This window comes from Berghia stephanieae, chromosome 9 (genome assembly GCF_034508935.2).
Source record: "Berghia stephanieae isolate SIO BIC M18660-M18661 chromosome 9, UCSD_Bste_1.3, whole genome shotgun sequence".
Taxonomy (NCBI): domain Eukaryota; kingdom Metazoa; phylum Mollusca; class Gastropoda; order Nudibranchia; family Aeolidiidae; genus Berghia; species Berghia stephanieae.
Window position 1 is genome coordinate 30,539,343 of NC_088368.1, and position 16,736 is coordinate 30,556,078.

Below are 16,736 nucleotides of genomic sequence, written 5' to 3' on the forward strand. Positions count from 1 at the left end.
AATAATAAGTCTTTGAAATCAGGGAAAGACTTTATGGACACCTTGTATTTTGGTCAGTGCCAGGCTATGAGTCAACGAAAGCTATGCTGGACTCACTTCATTGACTTAGGGAAAGATAGGGCAATGAAAATATCGTTGGTTGAAAATAAAACAATAGGTTTGTATATGACAGAAATAAGAAATACAAATATTGTTTAAAAGGACTTGGATGAGATGTGTATCGTAGAAGCCTTAATATTTGTAAAAATCATAGGAGTGACAATTGTAATATCATCAATCAACCGGAACGAGAGCGATCATTACAGATTTCTCCAATACGGCGTTGGATCGGTTTGAAAAAAAAAAAGATAATGACAGAGAGAGTAAATATTATAAATAATTTATTTAATGTCAGAAAATTGAGTTGACTATCATAAATTATTTTTAAATTCCACATGTTACACAAAAATCTTGACAATATTCCTTAATACTCTTCCTTAGTGCACTGATAGATATTCACAGTTTAAAGAATAGCTTTGTATAAAATTCCAGCTAAAATTACACATAGACTAGTTTTTTAAAAAGTCAGCAACAGCAAAGCTCAGAGAGATAACAAAATACGTCCTGCTAGTTAAGCGTACTACACACAGTTTCCGACTAAGCCGCTATAACAGCTATCAAGAACCTCCGCAGTTGTACACAACATAATGAGATTTTTGACGTAATTGACAGGTTCTAATAGAATTCATGGCTTTCAATAACTGACCACAATAACTGTCTTTTTAAAGTCATAGATATAGAAACTTCATGAATTTCAAAATCGGCCCTTTTAAGGGCCACCAAACTATCCAAATTGACTCTCCGTGTTGTCATCTTGTACTTTTAATTTTTTTCATTTTCATTTTTTGGAAGGACTGATATAAGGACAAGACGGTTATATCAACATTTTTCGGCGGCCACAACAATATCGATATAGCATTCCGTGACTGCATTATAAGAGACCCACGTGGAAAAAAAGACACAAAAAAGTTTTTATTATATATAATATTATATATATATATATATATATATATATATTAACTTTTTTGTGTCTTTTTTCTTTATATATATATATTTAGATTGACTCCAAATGTACGAAAACGTTAGAACATCCGTGTCGAACATTGAAATATATACCAATGTTATAATTATTTAATCGTTTCTCAATGAGATGTAATTTTAATCTTGCCATCTGGATTTGTATCGCACTCAATTGCATTGTTTTTTTCTGATGAAGTTACCTGGAATATTTACGAAGGATTTGTCTTTCTACGACAACACAAATGAAATTCCTCTCTAAAACTTTTACTCATATTGTAGTATATGACAATGTTCATGCTCCCGTTGAGATTCTGACAAAAACTTATAATATTCCATGCGAGAAAATTGTGATAAACATGGTAGTCAATCCCATATTTTAAGATGGCATTAAACATAAAAAGCAGTATCATGGTAATCATATAACATACAGTAAACAAAAAAGACGTAACGATTATCATTCGAAGGAGGGTTAATTCTTTACTGGAAATTTGATTTTCAGGACCATTCAGTTTTTCAGAGTTGATTTTCTTAGACCCATCACTGGTTGAAGAAGAATTTTTAATGTTTATTGCATGTCCTGCTTTTTGTCTAAACTTTTGAGACAGTGTCACCTTCCAGAATAGAATTATATTGCATATTATAACCAAAGCAACTGATCCAAATCTCAGAATAACAGGACTCATGAACTGATATATTTTGGTTAGCAAATTATTAGATATCACAGGATCTGATTTCCAAAGTGTAAAAAAAGAAAAATTTGTGGGTGGGTCCCTGAACCAAGAAGGTACGATCCCAAAATTTGCAGGAGTATGAAGAATGAAAATAAAAAGAAAGATACAAATCACAACTATCAAAGAACGCTTTGGTGTAAAGATAGATTTAGCCTTGAAAGGAAACGTGATGCTAATCACCCTCTCAAAGGTGAGGTAAGCAACTGCTAAACACGTAGTTTGGAATAACATTAGAGTTGGTCTCCGTGTGACGTGAATCTCAAAGTAATACACATCCCATCTCCACTTGGAATAATCCACGAAATAGCGTAAGAACGTTGGTATCGGCTCTAAAAATGCAAAAAAGTTAGAACAACCGTCGGAAATTGAAATGAATGTCAACGTTACAATTGAACTATGAGACAAAATACCTTGTCTATAGAACACGATGACATTAATGATGTTGGATACCACGCCAAACCCTCCCAAGATGCCACAGAGGATAGTTAAAGGTGCCTGAATGTACACCAGTGTCTGATATCCGAAGGGACGTTCTAATAAGCGACTGGTAGAATTTGGTGGCAATGAAAACAAATTGTCATGTTCTCTCTCCCAAAAAGGCATTAAAGTCATTCTGAAACAAACAAATAAAAAGAAGGAAGCTGTGAATAAATCGGGCTTTTTATTCAGTGTACTCTGGGATCATGTAATAGTCTAAAGCGAAAATATGAAAAGTTATGTTATCTTGTGAATTGTAAGAAAAAAGGTAAAGAAATTCGTATTACGTTATTCTCCGAAGCGTACCCCCTGCCCCCCCCCCCCCCCCCAAAAAAAAAAAAAAACCCCACTCCGGGAAACAGTCATTTCTATATTATTTTAATATTAAGGGCGTTTTAGAAGCATAGAATGGTCAATAGTGTCAAATGATGTGGGCGACAATTTTTTTTGGAGTGTTTTAGGCAGAAATGGAAGATTTGAGACAGGTCTGAAATGTTTAAATTCTTTTGAGGACAGGCTATCTTTTGTAAGAATATGTATGACCATAGCATTTTTGAAACATTGAGGAACTGTGCCAGTCTGGAAGGATTCATTTATTATTGCTGTTAAAATGGGAGCAAGGTGCTCCAGGTGGGTAACAAACAAAGGTGTTGGGATGGGGTCAAGTTTACAGGCTTTAGGTTGTGAATGTTTTATAATTGAAATTACCTCTTCCTCGGTTGCTGGCAGAAACTCACATAGCAAACTCGCGTCGACATATTGATCAAAAAGTTGTTGACTAGTAGAAATCGAATATAGTTTTTCTCGAATTGTAGTGACATTGCTCGAAAAGCAATCGCCAAAAACGAACAAATTTATGTAACAAAACATAATATAAAAATGGCTGTTTCCCGGAGTGGGTTGAGGGGGGGGGGGTGTACGCTTCGGAATAACGAAATACGAATTTCTTTACCTTTTTTCTTTCAATTCATAAGATAACATAACTTTTCAGATTTTCGCTTTAGACCATTACATGATCCCAGAGTACACTGAATAAAAAGTCAAATTTATTCACAGCTTATGTTTTGTTTGTTTTAAGGGTTTTACGGCGCTTGCAACACATTAAGGTCATATAAGCGCCAGTAAAAAGGAAGAAAATGGGATAGTAAAAAGTTCTAGAATTACAATTAAAGCACAAAAGAAAAGGTGAGACAAAGGGGAATTGGTTCAAATAGGAATCAGATGTAGATTCCAAGAGCACACTATCAAAGTACTTAGTTTGAGATCACCTAAAAGTCTCATCCAGACACAAGCACAGGCCCGAACTAAGAGGAACACACTCAAATGCTTACAAATTATATAATATAATATGTAAACTAAGCAAAAGACAATGCATAACAGAGATGATTTACAAGGAAAAAAATATCATCTCCCAAAACAATAACTATGCACTTGACTGTTCCCTCCCAGCCAGGACCCCGACCAGGGCCAGGAAAGAAACCAAGTAATCTCATTCCAAGACAAAGACAGAAAGCATGTTGGAAAATAGATATATGGGGATAGAAGACACAGTGTGTACCTCCCTGCCCGCTATGGGAGGTCAGGATCCCCACCCAGTATTCACAGCTTACTTATTTTTACTTGTTTGTTTCAGAATGACTTTACTGCCTTTTTGCGAGAGAGAACAGGGCAATTTGTTTTCATTGCCACCAAATTCTACTAGTCGCTTATTAGCACGTCCCTTCGGATAACAGAAACTGATGTACACTCAGGCCCCGTTAACTATCATCGGTTGCATCATGGGAGGATTTGGCGTGGCATCCAACATCATTAATGCCATCGCGTTCTACAGACAAGGTATTTTGTCTAAAAGTTCAATTGTAACTTTGGAATTCATTTCAAGTTCCGACAGTTGTTCTAACTCTTTCGCGTTTTTAGAGCTAATACCAACGTTCTTACGCTAGTTCGTGGATTACTCCAAGTGGAGATGGGCTGTGTATTAATTTGAGACCCTAATATTTTCACAATGTACACAAAGCCCTTAACTCTCTCCTGACAGATGTTTTTCAGTATTTTCACAAAATGGCAGGCTTACCCCGCAAAAAAATGGCTTTTAAAAACACAAACAAGCTCTCTTATTAATTAAACAATGATCATTCTTCAAAGTTTGTATGATGCACAACATAAATCTGAATAAGAAAAATGTATATTGAGTGGTAACAAATGTGACGATTTTGCTACAGGTGGTAAGGATAGGGTTAAGCAACATCATCTCGACCTTAAGTTTCAGTCATCATGTCTACTCCGATGATACCCGGCTATATACTCCTATTTCATCAAAAAAAATATCGAAGAAACAAAAGAGCGACTTGCATCATGTCTAGATATCGTTAAAGCATGGATGACAAACAACAAGCTTAAATTCAATGGACAGAACTGAGCTGATTGTATTCAAAAAGAAAGGAAAGGATACGCTCATTGACCAACTGTCCTTACGCGAATCTGTTATTAAAATTTCCAATGTCGTTCGAAACCTTGGTTTCTTTTTTTGACACTATCCTAGACATGCGCGCACACATAACAAAGTGCTGTCAGGCGATTCATAACGCTCTTCAAATGTTTGCAGAATACGAAATGTTATTGATGAGGATATATGCAAAACACGTATCCATGCCCTTGTTATCAGCCGCCCGGATTATTGTAACTCTTTGCTGTACGGCCTACCAAAAACATCGCTGAACATATTACAGTTGATTCAAAACAAAGCTGCTCGTATAGTTACAAGGAAAAACATCCTAAGAACAAAGTTTGCTGAGCGTGGTTTTAAATTTTCGGCTCCAATTGTATGGAATTCTTTCCACCTAAAACCCGACAATGTGAAAGACTACCAGTCTTCAAACGGAATCTAAAAACCAATCTTTTCATTCTGCTATCGTGATTCTAGTGAATTCGAACAAGATATATATGTGTGACTGTGTAGTGATTTGTAGTCGAATGAATAACATGTGTGATACTAAATACATGTAAAGCACCTCTAGCACTGTTATGGATATGGCTCTATAACAAATGATAATTAAAGCTACACTACTAACAACTACTACTACTACACACTACTACTACTACTACACTACTACTTTACTACTATCACTATTACTACTACTCTACTATTACTACAATACAACTACTACACTACTACTACTAAATACCACTTCTACACAACAAGAACAACAACAACAACAACTACTACTACTACTACTACTACTACTACTACTACTACTACTACTACTACTACTACTAGTACTACTACGACCACTACTACCTCCACCGTATTAACATCATGCCATTACTACTATACCACATCACCCATGTACCATCATCACTACCACCACTACAACTACCAAATTTTTGGAACTTAACTTCATTTGAAATAAAGGGAGTCTGGGCTGGTATTTTCCATTGTTTACATATCATATAGTTGTAATTAGTTATCTATTTAGTATGTAAAATTAATGCCAAATACCATCTCAATTCCCTTTTATGCAGAAATTCCTCTTTCAGCATCGAAGTTCCTCGGAGTGGTGTCTGTAATTTCTGTTAGCCAAAGTATAAGTTGGCGTCTCTAACCGCAGCCCAAAAGCATGTAGAAAAGAGTACACAGATTGTGTGAATAAAATGATGGCAAACAATACAGATAACAACCAAAAGGTATGGTCCTACATTAAGAGCAAAGAGGACAGGAATTGCTAAATAAAAAACGGAGTACTCACAAGATCCAGAAACAAAATCAAATGTCTTATACCAACAATTTTCCGACCCAAACAGTACATCCAATGGCAAACTGTCAGGCAAGCAAATTAAACAAATGGAGGAAATTGAAGTTAAAGAACCAGGAGTACTAAAACCGGTGCAAAAGCTGAATGAAAATAAAGCAACAGGACCGGGTGGACTGTCTGCAAAGTGGATCACGACGTTTGCAAAAAGAACTGCTCCATTTTTTTTCATTCTCGTTCCAAGGATCGTTGGACAATGGAAAAATTTCAGATGCCTGGAAACATGGGCAAATAACACCAATCTTTAAAAAGGGAAAGGCCAACCCATAAAACTGAAGACATGTATCCCTTGATTCAATACCATGGAAACTACTAGAAATATACTTCACAGCAACATCGCGAAGCGCTTTGAACAAAACAAGATTCTAATTGACGTGCAACATGGCTTTCAGCGATATGGGCCAAGTAAATCACAAATAAATACAACCTGCACCGACTTCGTAAACACCTAGAATTCAGAGGGCTAATCCGATGCAATCCTGTTTGATTTTAGCAAGGCATTTGACAAGATTTATCACACAAGCTTATTGAGAAAACTCAATCATGGTGGCATATCAGGGAATTTCAACTACTGGAATGAATCATTTTTCGCAGACCGCATACATAAAGTAATGATTGAAAACAATATATCGTCACCAATGCCAGTGCTAACAGGAGTACCACAAGGGATTGTACTCAGACCGCTACATTTTCTTGTTTATATCAACTATATGCCAGAACGAGTATCCCCAGGCTCAAAGCTTCGGTTGTTTGCAGATGACAGACTATTATACAGACAAACAAAATCAGGGAAAGACGGAGTCATTCTACAAAAGGAGCTCGCAAGACTGGGAACGCGAGTGGAGAATGGAATTCGATCCCGAAAAAATGTGAAGTCATCCGAATAGCCATCAAAAGAAGGATAATTGACAATGACTACACAATCCACAATAAAAAACTGAAAACTGCAACAAAGGCTGATTAGCTGGGCATAAAATCAAATATAAGTTAAAGTGGAACCCGCAATTTGAAAAGATATGCAACACATCCAATAACACCCTTAGCTCTCTACGTCGGAACTTATCATCATGACCCTCAAGAGTAAAAGAAGAGTGCTACAAAATATTTGTAAGACCAGTATTAGAATACATCAGCATGTGGGACCCGATTACATCAACATCATCAAAAAGACAGAAATGATACAAAGAAGGGCCTCCCAATTTGTCTGTAATGACTACAACCGACAACACAATGAAAAAGACATTATGGAGAATTCAAATTGGAACCACCACCATTCAATTGACACGTTGAAAAACCACAGATGAATAGAAAATACATATGCACTGCCATATTTTTAGAATCAATGCGCACAAACAGTCGTTCTTCTCCCAGTACTATTTAATTTGCGCATGGAACATCAGCCTTGAAAATGTCATAGCAACCCGACAGTATTCTATAGTTATTTAAAACGCGACCAGTTTAAAATTATTATCATTATTATCATGATTATATGATTATTATCAATATCATCATTATTATCATTATTTTTATTATTATTGTTATTATTATTGTTATTATCATACATATATATATATATATATATATATATATATATATATATATGCATTATTATTATCATTATTATTTTCATTATTATTATTATTATTATTATTATTATTATTATTATTATTATTATTATTATTATTATTTTTATGATTATTATTATTATTATTATTATTATTTATTATTATTATTATTATTATTATTATGATCGTTATCATTATTATTATCATATTCATCATTATTATTATTGCTATTATTATTCCTATTATTATTTCTATTACTATTATTAGTTTTATTATTATTCTATTATTATTATTATTATTATTATTATTATTATTATTATTATTATTATTATTATTATTATTATTATTACTTGCTCACTCGTCCTTCGCACTCAGTGCCCTCTCCCTCTCACCGTCCCATCCCCACTTGACCATCTCCAACTCTACCAGTTTTAATTTCTTCATTCGGTTTGCATAAGCCCATTCTATTTGTGTTTATTTCTTTCTCCAATCCTGCGGATCAACGATTCCATCATCATCCATTCGATAAGTTTCATTTTCATATTTACTTCTTTTCCCTTTCTCACCTCTTTCATTTTCTTCTAATAAAAAGACCTCCTTTTTTTGTTTGTTTTTTTTTTTTGTTTGTTTGTTTTTTTTTCCCCGGATATTAAGTCTCTCCAAATTACGTTAAAATTACAACTATTCTTTCTTACCTTTTCCTCCGCCTTCATCTCTACCTTAAAACATACCTACCTACACACTAACTCCTTCTACCAGTCTTAGACCGACCACTCACGGAAACTTACATCCTCTCTCCCTTTCTCTCTGTCTATCTATCTATCTATCTATCTGTCTATCTACCTATCTATCTTTCTATCTATCTATCTATCTATCTATCTATCTATCTATCTATCTATCTATCTATCCATCTCTCTCTCTCTCTCTCTCTCTCTCTCTCTCTCTCTCTCTCTATTTCTCTCCCTCTTTCTCTCTCTCTCTATCTCCTTCTATCTACCTATCTCTCCTCTTCTCATTTTGTTCATTGATATATATTTGGTATAATATACTAACCACCCAATCAATCGCTCTCTCACCCCCATCCCCATTTTAAAGACCTTTTTGCAGTTACTTTTACTATATATACACATACACAGACATACGCACACGGACACAGATACACAAACATATACACATCCTCTCCATTCTCTCTCTCTCTCTCTCTCACTCTCTCTCTCTCTCTCTCTCTCTTTCTCGCCCCCCCCCCCAACCCCTCTCTCTCTCCTTATCTCGCGCCACTTCTTGCATAAACACTCGACGCCCTTTCCTCACATTAACTTTATTTCCACATTTGACAAAATGTGATATTTTGTAAATTTACATATTTGTTTGTGTTTTTGTTTACTGTCTCCTGACGAAGGCCAAGGGCCGAAACGTTGTTTGTTTTGTGTTGTTCCCTTATATATGAGTCACATCTACTCACTTTATATTTTTTATCTCCAGTTTAAAACCAAATGCTAGATAGTAAGTCAATGACACCCCACCACACCTAGATGCGTCAATCTTCCTTACATGAAGCTTCAACTATTTTGGATTGGATTGAATTGGATTGGAACACATCCCTGTATGCTGATTCTAGTCGAAGGCTCAAGTGTGGACGTGAATTCGGAGATGTTAGCATTTTTGGCCAAATAGCTCGAGCAATTCCGAATGACAAGTACATACGAGTTGTTTAAAATAACGATTGGTAGGTCCTGGGTTGCTTCATGTCCAATGCGGAGTCTGGTGCGGTGGACTGACACTCGTCTTGAGCTTTGAGCTTTTTTTTAAATTGCGGAATATCCACTAAATGTGCTCAAAGCGCTTTACAAAGGGTCCCCAAAAGGTGTTGACCAACAGCAACACGTAACATGTAGAGCGAGACATGACGCCTGTTGGGCGATATTATAATTTTTCCGACACATACAACGCTGTTGGCGACCAGGTACTCATTTTAACCTGAGTACGGTAAGAGAATATAAGTAAAGAGCCTTTTCCAAAGGCCCGACTATGCGCCGACCGAAGCTTGAACGCAGGAACTTCCGATCCGAAAGCGAATGTCATGACATAAGTCCACATAGCCGCAATAGCCAGGGTTCGAGTCCTTTTCCGAGCGCCGCATAGTTGAGTTCTTAGAAAAGGCTCTTTACTCGCAATCTCTTGCCGTACTCGGGTGTAAATTTGAATAACTGACAATTAAAAGCCTTGACTCAATCGAAGTTTTATATTTTCTATATATCATTTCCTAACAGGAGCCATGTCTCGTCTTATATTTTAAGTGTTTTTGTTGGCTTGAGATCCCTTGTAAAGGGCTGTGGGTCCAAGTTTTTTTTTTCTACGCTGGTTTGGAATCACATCACTACTTCTCTATACCCCAATCTGATCAGAATTTAGTGTACGGTTCTATCCAATCTATGTAATGAAAAGCGGTCAATTAAACATAAGACATATAACTTAAGGAAAGCAGTTATCTGCAAGATAGTGGAATTACTATTGTTTTAATTGATGTTTTGATTTTTCATGATGATGATGAAAAGGTAGGGAACGAAAATATTTTTGCTGCTGCCGTGCTGATCATGATAATGATGATGATTATGATGATGAGAAGGAGGAGGAGGAGAAGGAAGAGGAGAAGGGGGGGGGTAGGAGGAACGGCCGGTTTAGGAATAAGAATAAGAAGAGGGAGATGATGAGGCGAAGGAAGAAAAATGAAAATAAGAGGAAAGACGGAGGTGGTGGAAGAGGGGGAGGAGGAGGAGGAAGAGGGGGAGGAGGAGGAGGAGGAGAAGGGAGAGGAAAATGAGGAGGAGGAGGATGAGATGGAGGAAGGAGGAGAAGGAGGAGGATGAAGGGGAGGAGGAGGAGGATGAGAAGGAGTTCACACATGTGACTTTGATAAAATTATTACTCATGTTATTTGTATTTGTCAGACAGACAGATTTAGAGTAGTTGATCAGAGTTATTCGGCACATGGAGCCGAATTTTATCCCGGTCTCTATAATGTAAAACGTAAAATAGCAATAGCTTGACAGGCCTTGAATATGGGGGCTAGTCTATTGCAAAGTACTTTTCGTCTGATTTAAAAGACCCAGCTACCCAATCACTGCTGGGTGGTCAGGGAGATCAGAAAAAAAATCTCGACTACAACCGGATCGATCTCAATCCCTTTTCTCGTAAAGCGAGTACTCTACTAATTAGTTATCGGAACCCCGGGCATAAGGTTCCATTATAACAAAAACGGTTAAATGCTTTTTAGAGTAAGACTTTAATTTCAGCTAAAGTGGTAAAAAATATAAAGATCTTGTTCTCTTCTTGTTTTAAATGTTTTTGAAAAACTTTTTAATTTTTAAAAAATGTCAATTTGTTCATGAATTAAATATACTTTTATTTTAGCCACCATCTTTGAAAAAAAGAACATACTTTAAATTGGTGAATAAGCGCTCTACTCTGAGAACGGCAATGTTATTATCAAATATACATCTGAATTAATACTGTCAGGGTAGGTTAGGATATAGGAGATTATATTTTATTCATTGGTAAGTTTTTGAGATCCTCATTTTGCCTTCTACGTGAATGGATTCGTAAGAAAAAAAAATTATAAGTGACATTTTCTTCAATTTTTAAAAATAATTGATGGTTCATTTACCCTTCTGTATTGATCCAAAACGTTTGAGGGGTTAGTCGATTCACTCAATTATATTAAAAGTCTTAATATGTTGTAATACCATGAGATAAAAAGTAAAAGAAACGAAAATAATTGGATATTCTATTGATTGCTATGGTGTAGCTGCAGACATTACTTGAAAGTATTTGGAACCACCTGAGACCACAACATTATTATTAACAATTATATACTTTGTATTGATTGCTATCGTGCAGTTGCAAGCATTATTTGAAAGTATTTGGAACCACCTGAGCCTACAACACTACAGTTGGCTACATTACAAGTACTTGTATCGTCATCTATGTTTTCATCTCTTAATCAATATCACGTCATGATAATATATTCTATCGGGCACCGTGGAAGCATTTCCTCTTTCAACCCCCGTAAGATTTTAATTATTTTTTTAAATTGAGCTTTATATAGTGCAATATCCACTAAATGTGCTCAAAGCGCTTAACAAGGGGTCCCTTTTTTTAAATCTTTTTTTTTTCCGATCAGACTGATATTGCATAAATTTGCCCTCTTTATGCAATGTTTTTGGTCACCCGTTTACGGACTTTTACAGTACAGTAACCTGCACTATGCCTTGCTATTTTCCTGCCCCGAACGTATTTCACACAATCAACACTGTATTTTGCGAAGAATAGATAGTTTGCGCTTGGCTAAGAAGCTCATAACATTGCCATCCGGAAGTATAAATAGAATGCGCTTGGCCAAGGAGTTCACAACATTGCCATCCGGAAGTATAACGGACCAACACACAGAATCTGTGTAACCATGAACTTTTATAGTCTGGTTAATACAGTTTAGTGAGAACAACTCACAAACGCGGATGGCAAAAACAATAACAAAGGCCTGAGTGACGTCATCTGCATACTATCTATAACGGACCAACATACAAAACGGTGTGTATCCATGAACGTTTATAGTCGGGTTAATACAGTTCAGTGAGCATTACTCATAAACACGGATGGCAAAAACAATAACAAAGACCTGAGTGACGTCATCTGCATACTATCTATAGCAAGTGACGTTATGCGGTCTGCCATGGGTTTATATAACCATGGTGAGTAGTATTCATATGACGACCGAGAGGCGTTGTCAACACAAGATAGCACAGCAACAGGTTTGAAAAAGTAACAACTCATGGTCGCCTGAAGCTAATATCCCCTTGAGACTTAAGCTCGTTCTACAGTAACGTGACAATAGACAACTTATTTGCATAATGTGTCCTTTTTACGAATAAAAATTGATGCATGATTTCAAAAGATTAAAACGCATCAAAATTAAAACGGTTGTTATTGTCACGTTCTCCATGGAGCCATAGATAAAAGGAAGGAAGGAACTGATTCATATTGGCACAGCTATTTATGGTTTTTCACTACAATGTGTTACGACAAAATGTCAAGTCCTCGGATTTTCTTGTGAACCGTCGCAAATCCGCCCATTACTGTTTCACCGTGTTGTACCAGATGCTCTGTGGTTCGAGACCATTACGAAAACGAGTGCAAGCTGGCGAAGCCGAACACAACCCATAGTTAAGATTTGCTGCTGTTAGTTTCAGGCTGGAGCCTCGCTCAGCACATAGTTGAGTCCATGGAAAATGCTCTTTACTCACAATTTCTCACCGTACTCAGGTGTGAAATGAGTATCGGGTCGGTAACAGCGTTATCTCTCTAAGGGAAAAAATTAACATCGCTTAACAGATGTCATGTCTCGTTCTATATGTTACGTGTTGCTGTTGGTCAGGGACCCTTAGTAAAGCTCTTTGAGCACGTTTAGTGGATATGGCGCTATATAAATGCTCAAGATTAACCCTCTCCTTACCATCCGTTTTCAGAATTTTCCCCAAAACTTCACACCCACCTAACACAAAAATAGACATTTCTTACTCAAACAGAAACCCAACAAGCACATTCTATGCATAATATAGTTCGACAATATGGGCTCTATTACAAAATGTCAAGTTTTTATAGCTATAGCAAAAAGAAATGAAATTTGGATGAGAAAAGTGTCGGTTGCATCGTAACAAATGTGACGATTTTCCAATAGGTGGTAAGGAGAGGGTTAAACAGTGGACCGTAGTCTGATGGCTACAATCCGATATCTCCTCTTACTGGAACTGAAACTTCGCATCTTCTCTCTCGGTAATGGAGCTCTGGCATTTGATAGGATATATCAAAATAATCATATTAATTAGTAGTAATAATTCAACATTCTATATTCATATATTTCTATGCTTAGCCCGGTAGAGATCCGCGAAAATAAATATCTGAGAAATTGTGTATGAAACACTGCTAGACAACGCAAGAATGGAAAATAGAAGAAAAATCATTTAAAAAATTAGCCTGCATCGATTGGGGATCAAACCTCAGACCTCCTGATTACCGACACACGGTCAAAGTTTCCTCAAAAGCTGACAATATTTAGCTTTTGACAATAGATGTCGTAACACGTAACTTGAAAATTCGATTTGATAATTTGTATTCTCCATTGATAGGAAGGAGACTTGTCTATTTTTAACCATGTTAGAGGACTGGGGAATTGTGCGTCTGGATATCAAGGCATTGTATATTAAATTCACATTGTGACCGTCAGTCGTCTTTGGGCAACGAACGATTCATTGTCTTCTATCTTCGTGTTAGAAGAGTCGGAACTTCTCACGTCTGAAGACCAATAATTTGTATGTTAGATAAACTGACTATCTATATATAATGATCAGTTTCCGCGGGAACTGGGATGTTGTTTTACAGATTCACACTGTGACTGCCAGTGTGGGTTGCCAACAATCCCTTGCCTTCTGTGGTTCGAGACCATTACGAAAACGAGTGCAAGTTGGCGAAGCCGAACACACCCCATAGTTAAGAGTTGCTGCTGTTAGGTTCAGTTTCGAGCCTCGCTATTTGTGTTAGAATTTTCAAAACTTCTCACGTCTGGAGGTCAATATATTGCATGTTAGATACAAGTGTTGACTGACTCTCTGTATGCAATGATCGGCTGTTTGCTCTTTCCATGTTATTTGAACGAGAACTTGGTGGGAACTGGGATGGAGTATGTTAGATTCACTTTATGATAGTCCGTGCGTTGGCAACAATCCAGTGTCTTTCTTCTACACGTTAAAAGATTCTGAACTTGTCACATTCCTCCCACCAAATCCAAGCATCAGTAACACACTTTATAGTCACATGGAACAACTACAAAAGACGTCTAACTTCTACGTCATGGCACAAGACCGAAGGGCTAGGGCTCAGGTGGTCGCTGGTTCGGATAAGTAAGTAAGTAAGTAAGTCACGTCTAGAGATCAATATTTTGAATGTTATATATAGGTTTTGATTGACTGCCCGTATAAAATGATAAAACTTCTGTTCTTTCATGTAAAATTACAGGAACATTTTCGGAACTTGAAAATCAAGATGTTGTGTGTTAGATTCATATTCTGATTTAACCTCTGTTTGTAACTATTTAATGTCTCCACAACCAATTTCAGGTGGTCAGAAATTTCACATGTCAAGAGTCTAGAGATAATTTCTCTCCCCGAAAGAGATGGGAAGGACAGGATGAGAGGAAATCGCATTCATAGACTGAGACCAATCTCTCTCCCTGGCCACTTGTGCATCCTACATCCCTAAAACATGTTGGGTCGTTCAAGGAGCTTGGAAGAAAGTATGGATGTTAACATCTTTTAGAACAGTGAGAGAGGCAGGCACATATGTTGATAATAACAAGACATGAAGGCAGTAGAAAAGTGTCAGAAAACAACAGAGAATAAAATCTTTTGCGGCGATGCGAAGTCGAGCACCATGATCTGAATGTTACGGTACCTCAGACTGGCTCTACAATTAACGTCATACCCTGTCGAAAAAATGGTTTCAAACGTAGTAGCCATTTAGAGCCACTCTCACGACTTCTTGAGGCGGCATCGATTGTAGAGCGTCCCTTTCGTGGCCAGGCATAGGTGTCGTAATACTTTGTCACGTTACTGTAGAACGAGCTTAAGTCTCAATGTGATACTACTAGATTAAAGCGACCATGAGTTGTTATTTTTCAAACCTGTTGCTATGCTATCGTGTGTTGACAACGCATCTCAGTCGTCCTATGAATACTATTCACCATGGTTATATAAACACATGGCAGGCAGCAAATCGTCACTTGCTATTCTTCGCACAACGTGGTTGATTGTGCGTAAAACGTTCGGGGCTGGAAGATAGCAAGGCATAGTGCAGGCTACTGTACTTTTTGTACCATTTTTGTTTTCGCTATTTTATTTTAAGGACAATACTGTGAGTTATTTTAATCTAATTACAACGGTTCATGATGAATATCGAATATCGAATTTGACACCACCTTATTATTGTTATAAGTAGACCATCTATTCACCCAAAACCTATGAACTATGCGACACACTATTAATTATACATTTAATTTCGTAATAGTGAACACTTTGAAATCTTTAGAAGTATTGCAGGCAGACAGAAAAAAAAAATTTAATGAAAAAATGGTGGAATGAAACAAAAATAGAATCAAAGAGAAGTCAAAGAAAACATCAAACACAACTAAGTTAAATCAAACTGCAATAATTGCAATTCTACTTATAACAATGACGGAAGGTAACGGAAAACCACAGTTACTAACAAACTTTCCCAGGACATCAGCTGTCCCGAACACGTTTGAACGTTTCAAATTGGTACGAAATAAAACAATCACATTGGCCACGTGGAATATAGGTAGACCTCTACGTACTTTAAACCAAAAATATAAGAGGGGGAAAACCTTAATAATTTAATTAGTGGTTCAAAAACCACGTTAGACAGAAGTGGACATGTAAAAGCCCAGGTGGCCTTTATAAAAATCAGATAGACTTTATCCTGGGTCAACATCAATTCAGAAATACCGTACGCAACTCAACAACTATTTCTAGAGCATATTGTAAAAGTGACCAATGACCGGTCAAGGCCACGCTAAAAATAAAACTTAAACAAATAAAGAAAAAAAGTGGAACCAAAGCTGCAATTCGATCTATTAAGAATTAACTATTAAATAAAAGATGATTACAAAGAATGCGCGAGAGAGAAAAAGTGAAAACTTGGCCTTAGATGCAAAAATTGATGAGAACTGGAATCAAGTATTGAACTGCATCACAGAATCATACAAGGATTCAAGGATTCAAAAGTTTATTTTTAGGCAATTGCAAATATAAGTCATACAAAAATATAATATTTTCATCAACAAATCAAGTGAGTAAAATCAATAATAATAAAGCAAGGCAAACAACGATAGTAATAATGATAATAATAGTAGTAGTAATAATAATAATATAATAATAATAATAATAATAATAATAATAATAATAATAATAATAATAATAATAATAATAATAAAATAAATAATATAATAATAATAATAATATAATAAT

The 16,736-nt window shown here is 36.3% G+C and overlaps 1 protein-coding gene across 1 annotated transcript; it reads right to left on the minus strand.

The window, feature by feature from the left end:
• Positions 1 to 1,060: 1,060 nt before the first annotated feature.
• On the minus strand, positions 1,061 to 11,215 carry LOC144980035 (uncharacterized). The gene is made up of 2 exons (XM_078927497.1): positions 11,080 to 11,215; positions 1,061 to 2,403 (listed from the first exon to the last, which is right to left on the minus strand). Exon 2 carries the CDS (start codon positions 2,400 to 2,402, stop codon positions 1,269 to 1,271), a length of 1,134 nt encoding a protein of 377 aa, XP_078783623.1. The 5' UTR covers position 2,403; positions 11,080 to 11,215; the 3' UTR covers positions 1,061 to 1,268.
• Positions 11,216 to 16,736: the final 5,521 nt, after the last annotated feature.

Bases quoted from the DNA above. Each gene is read 5' to 3' on its own strand.
- LOC144980035 (XM_078927497.1), bottom strand. From the start codon at position 2,402: ATGACTTTAATGCCTTTTTGGGAGAGAGAACATGACAATTTGTTTTCA.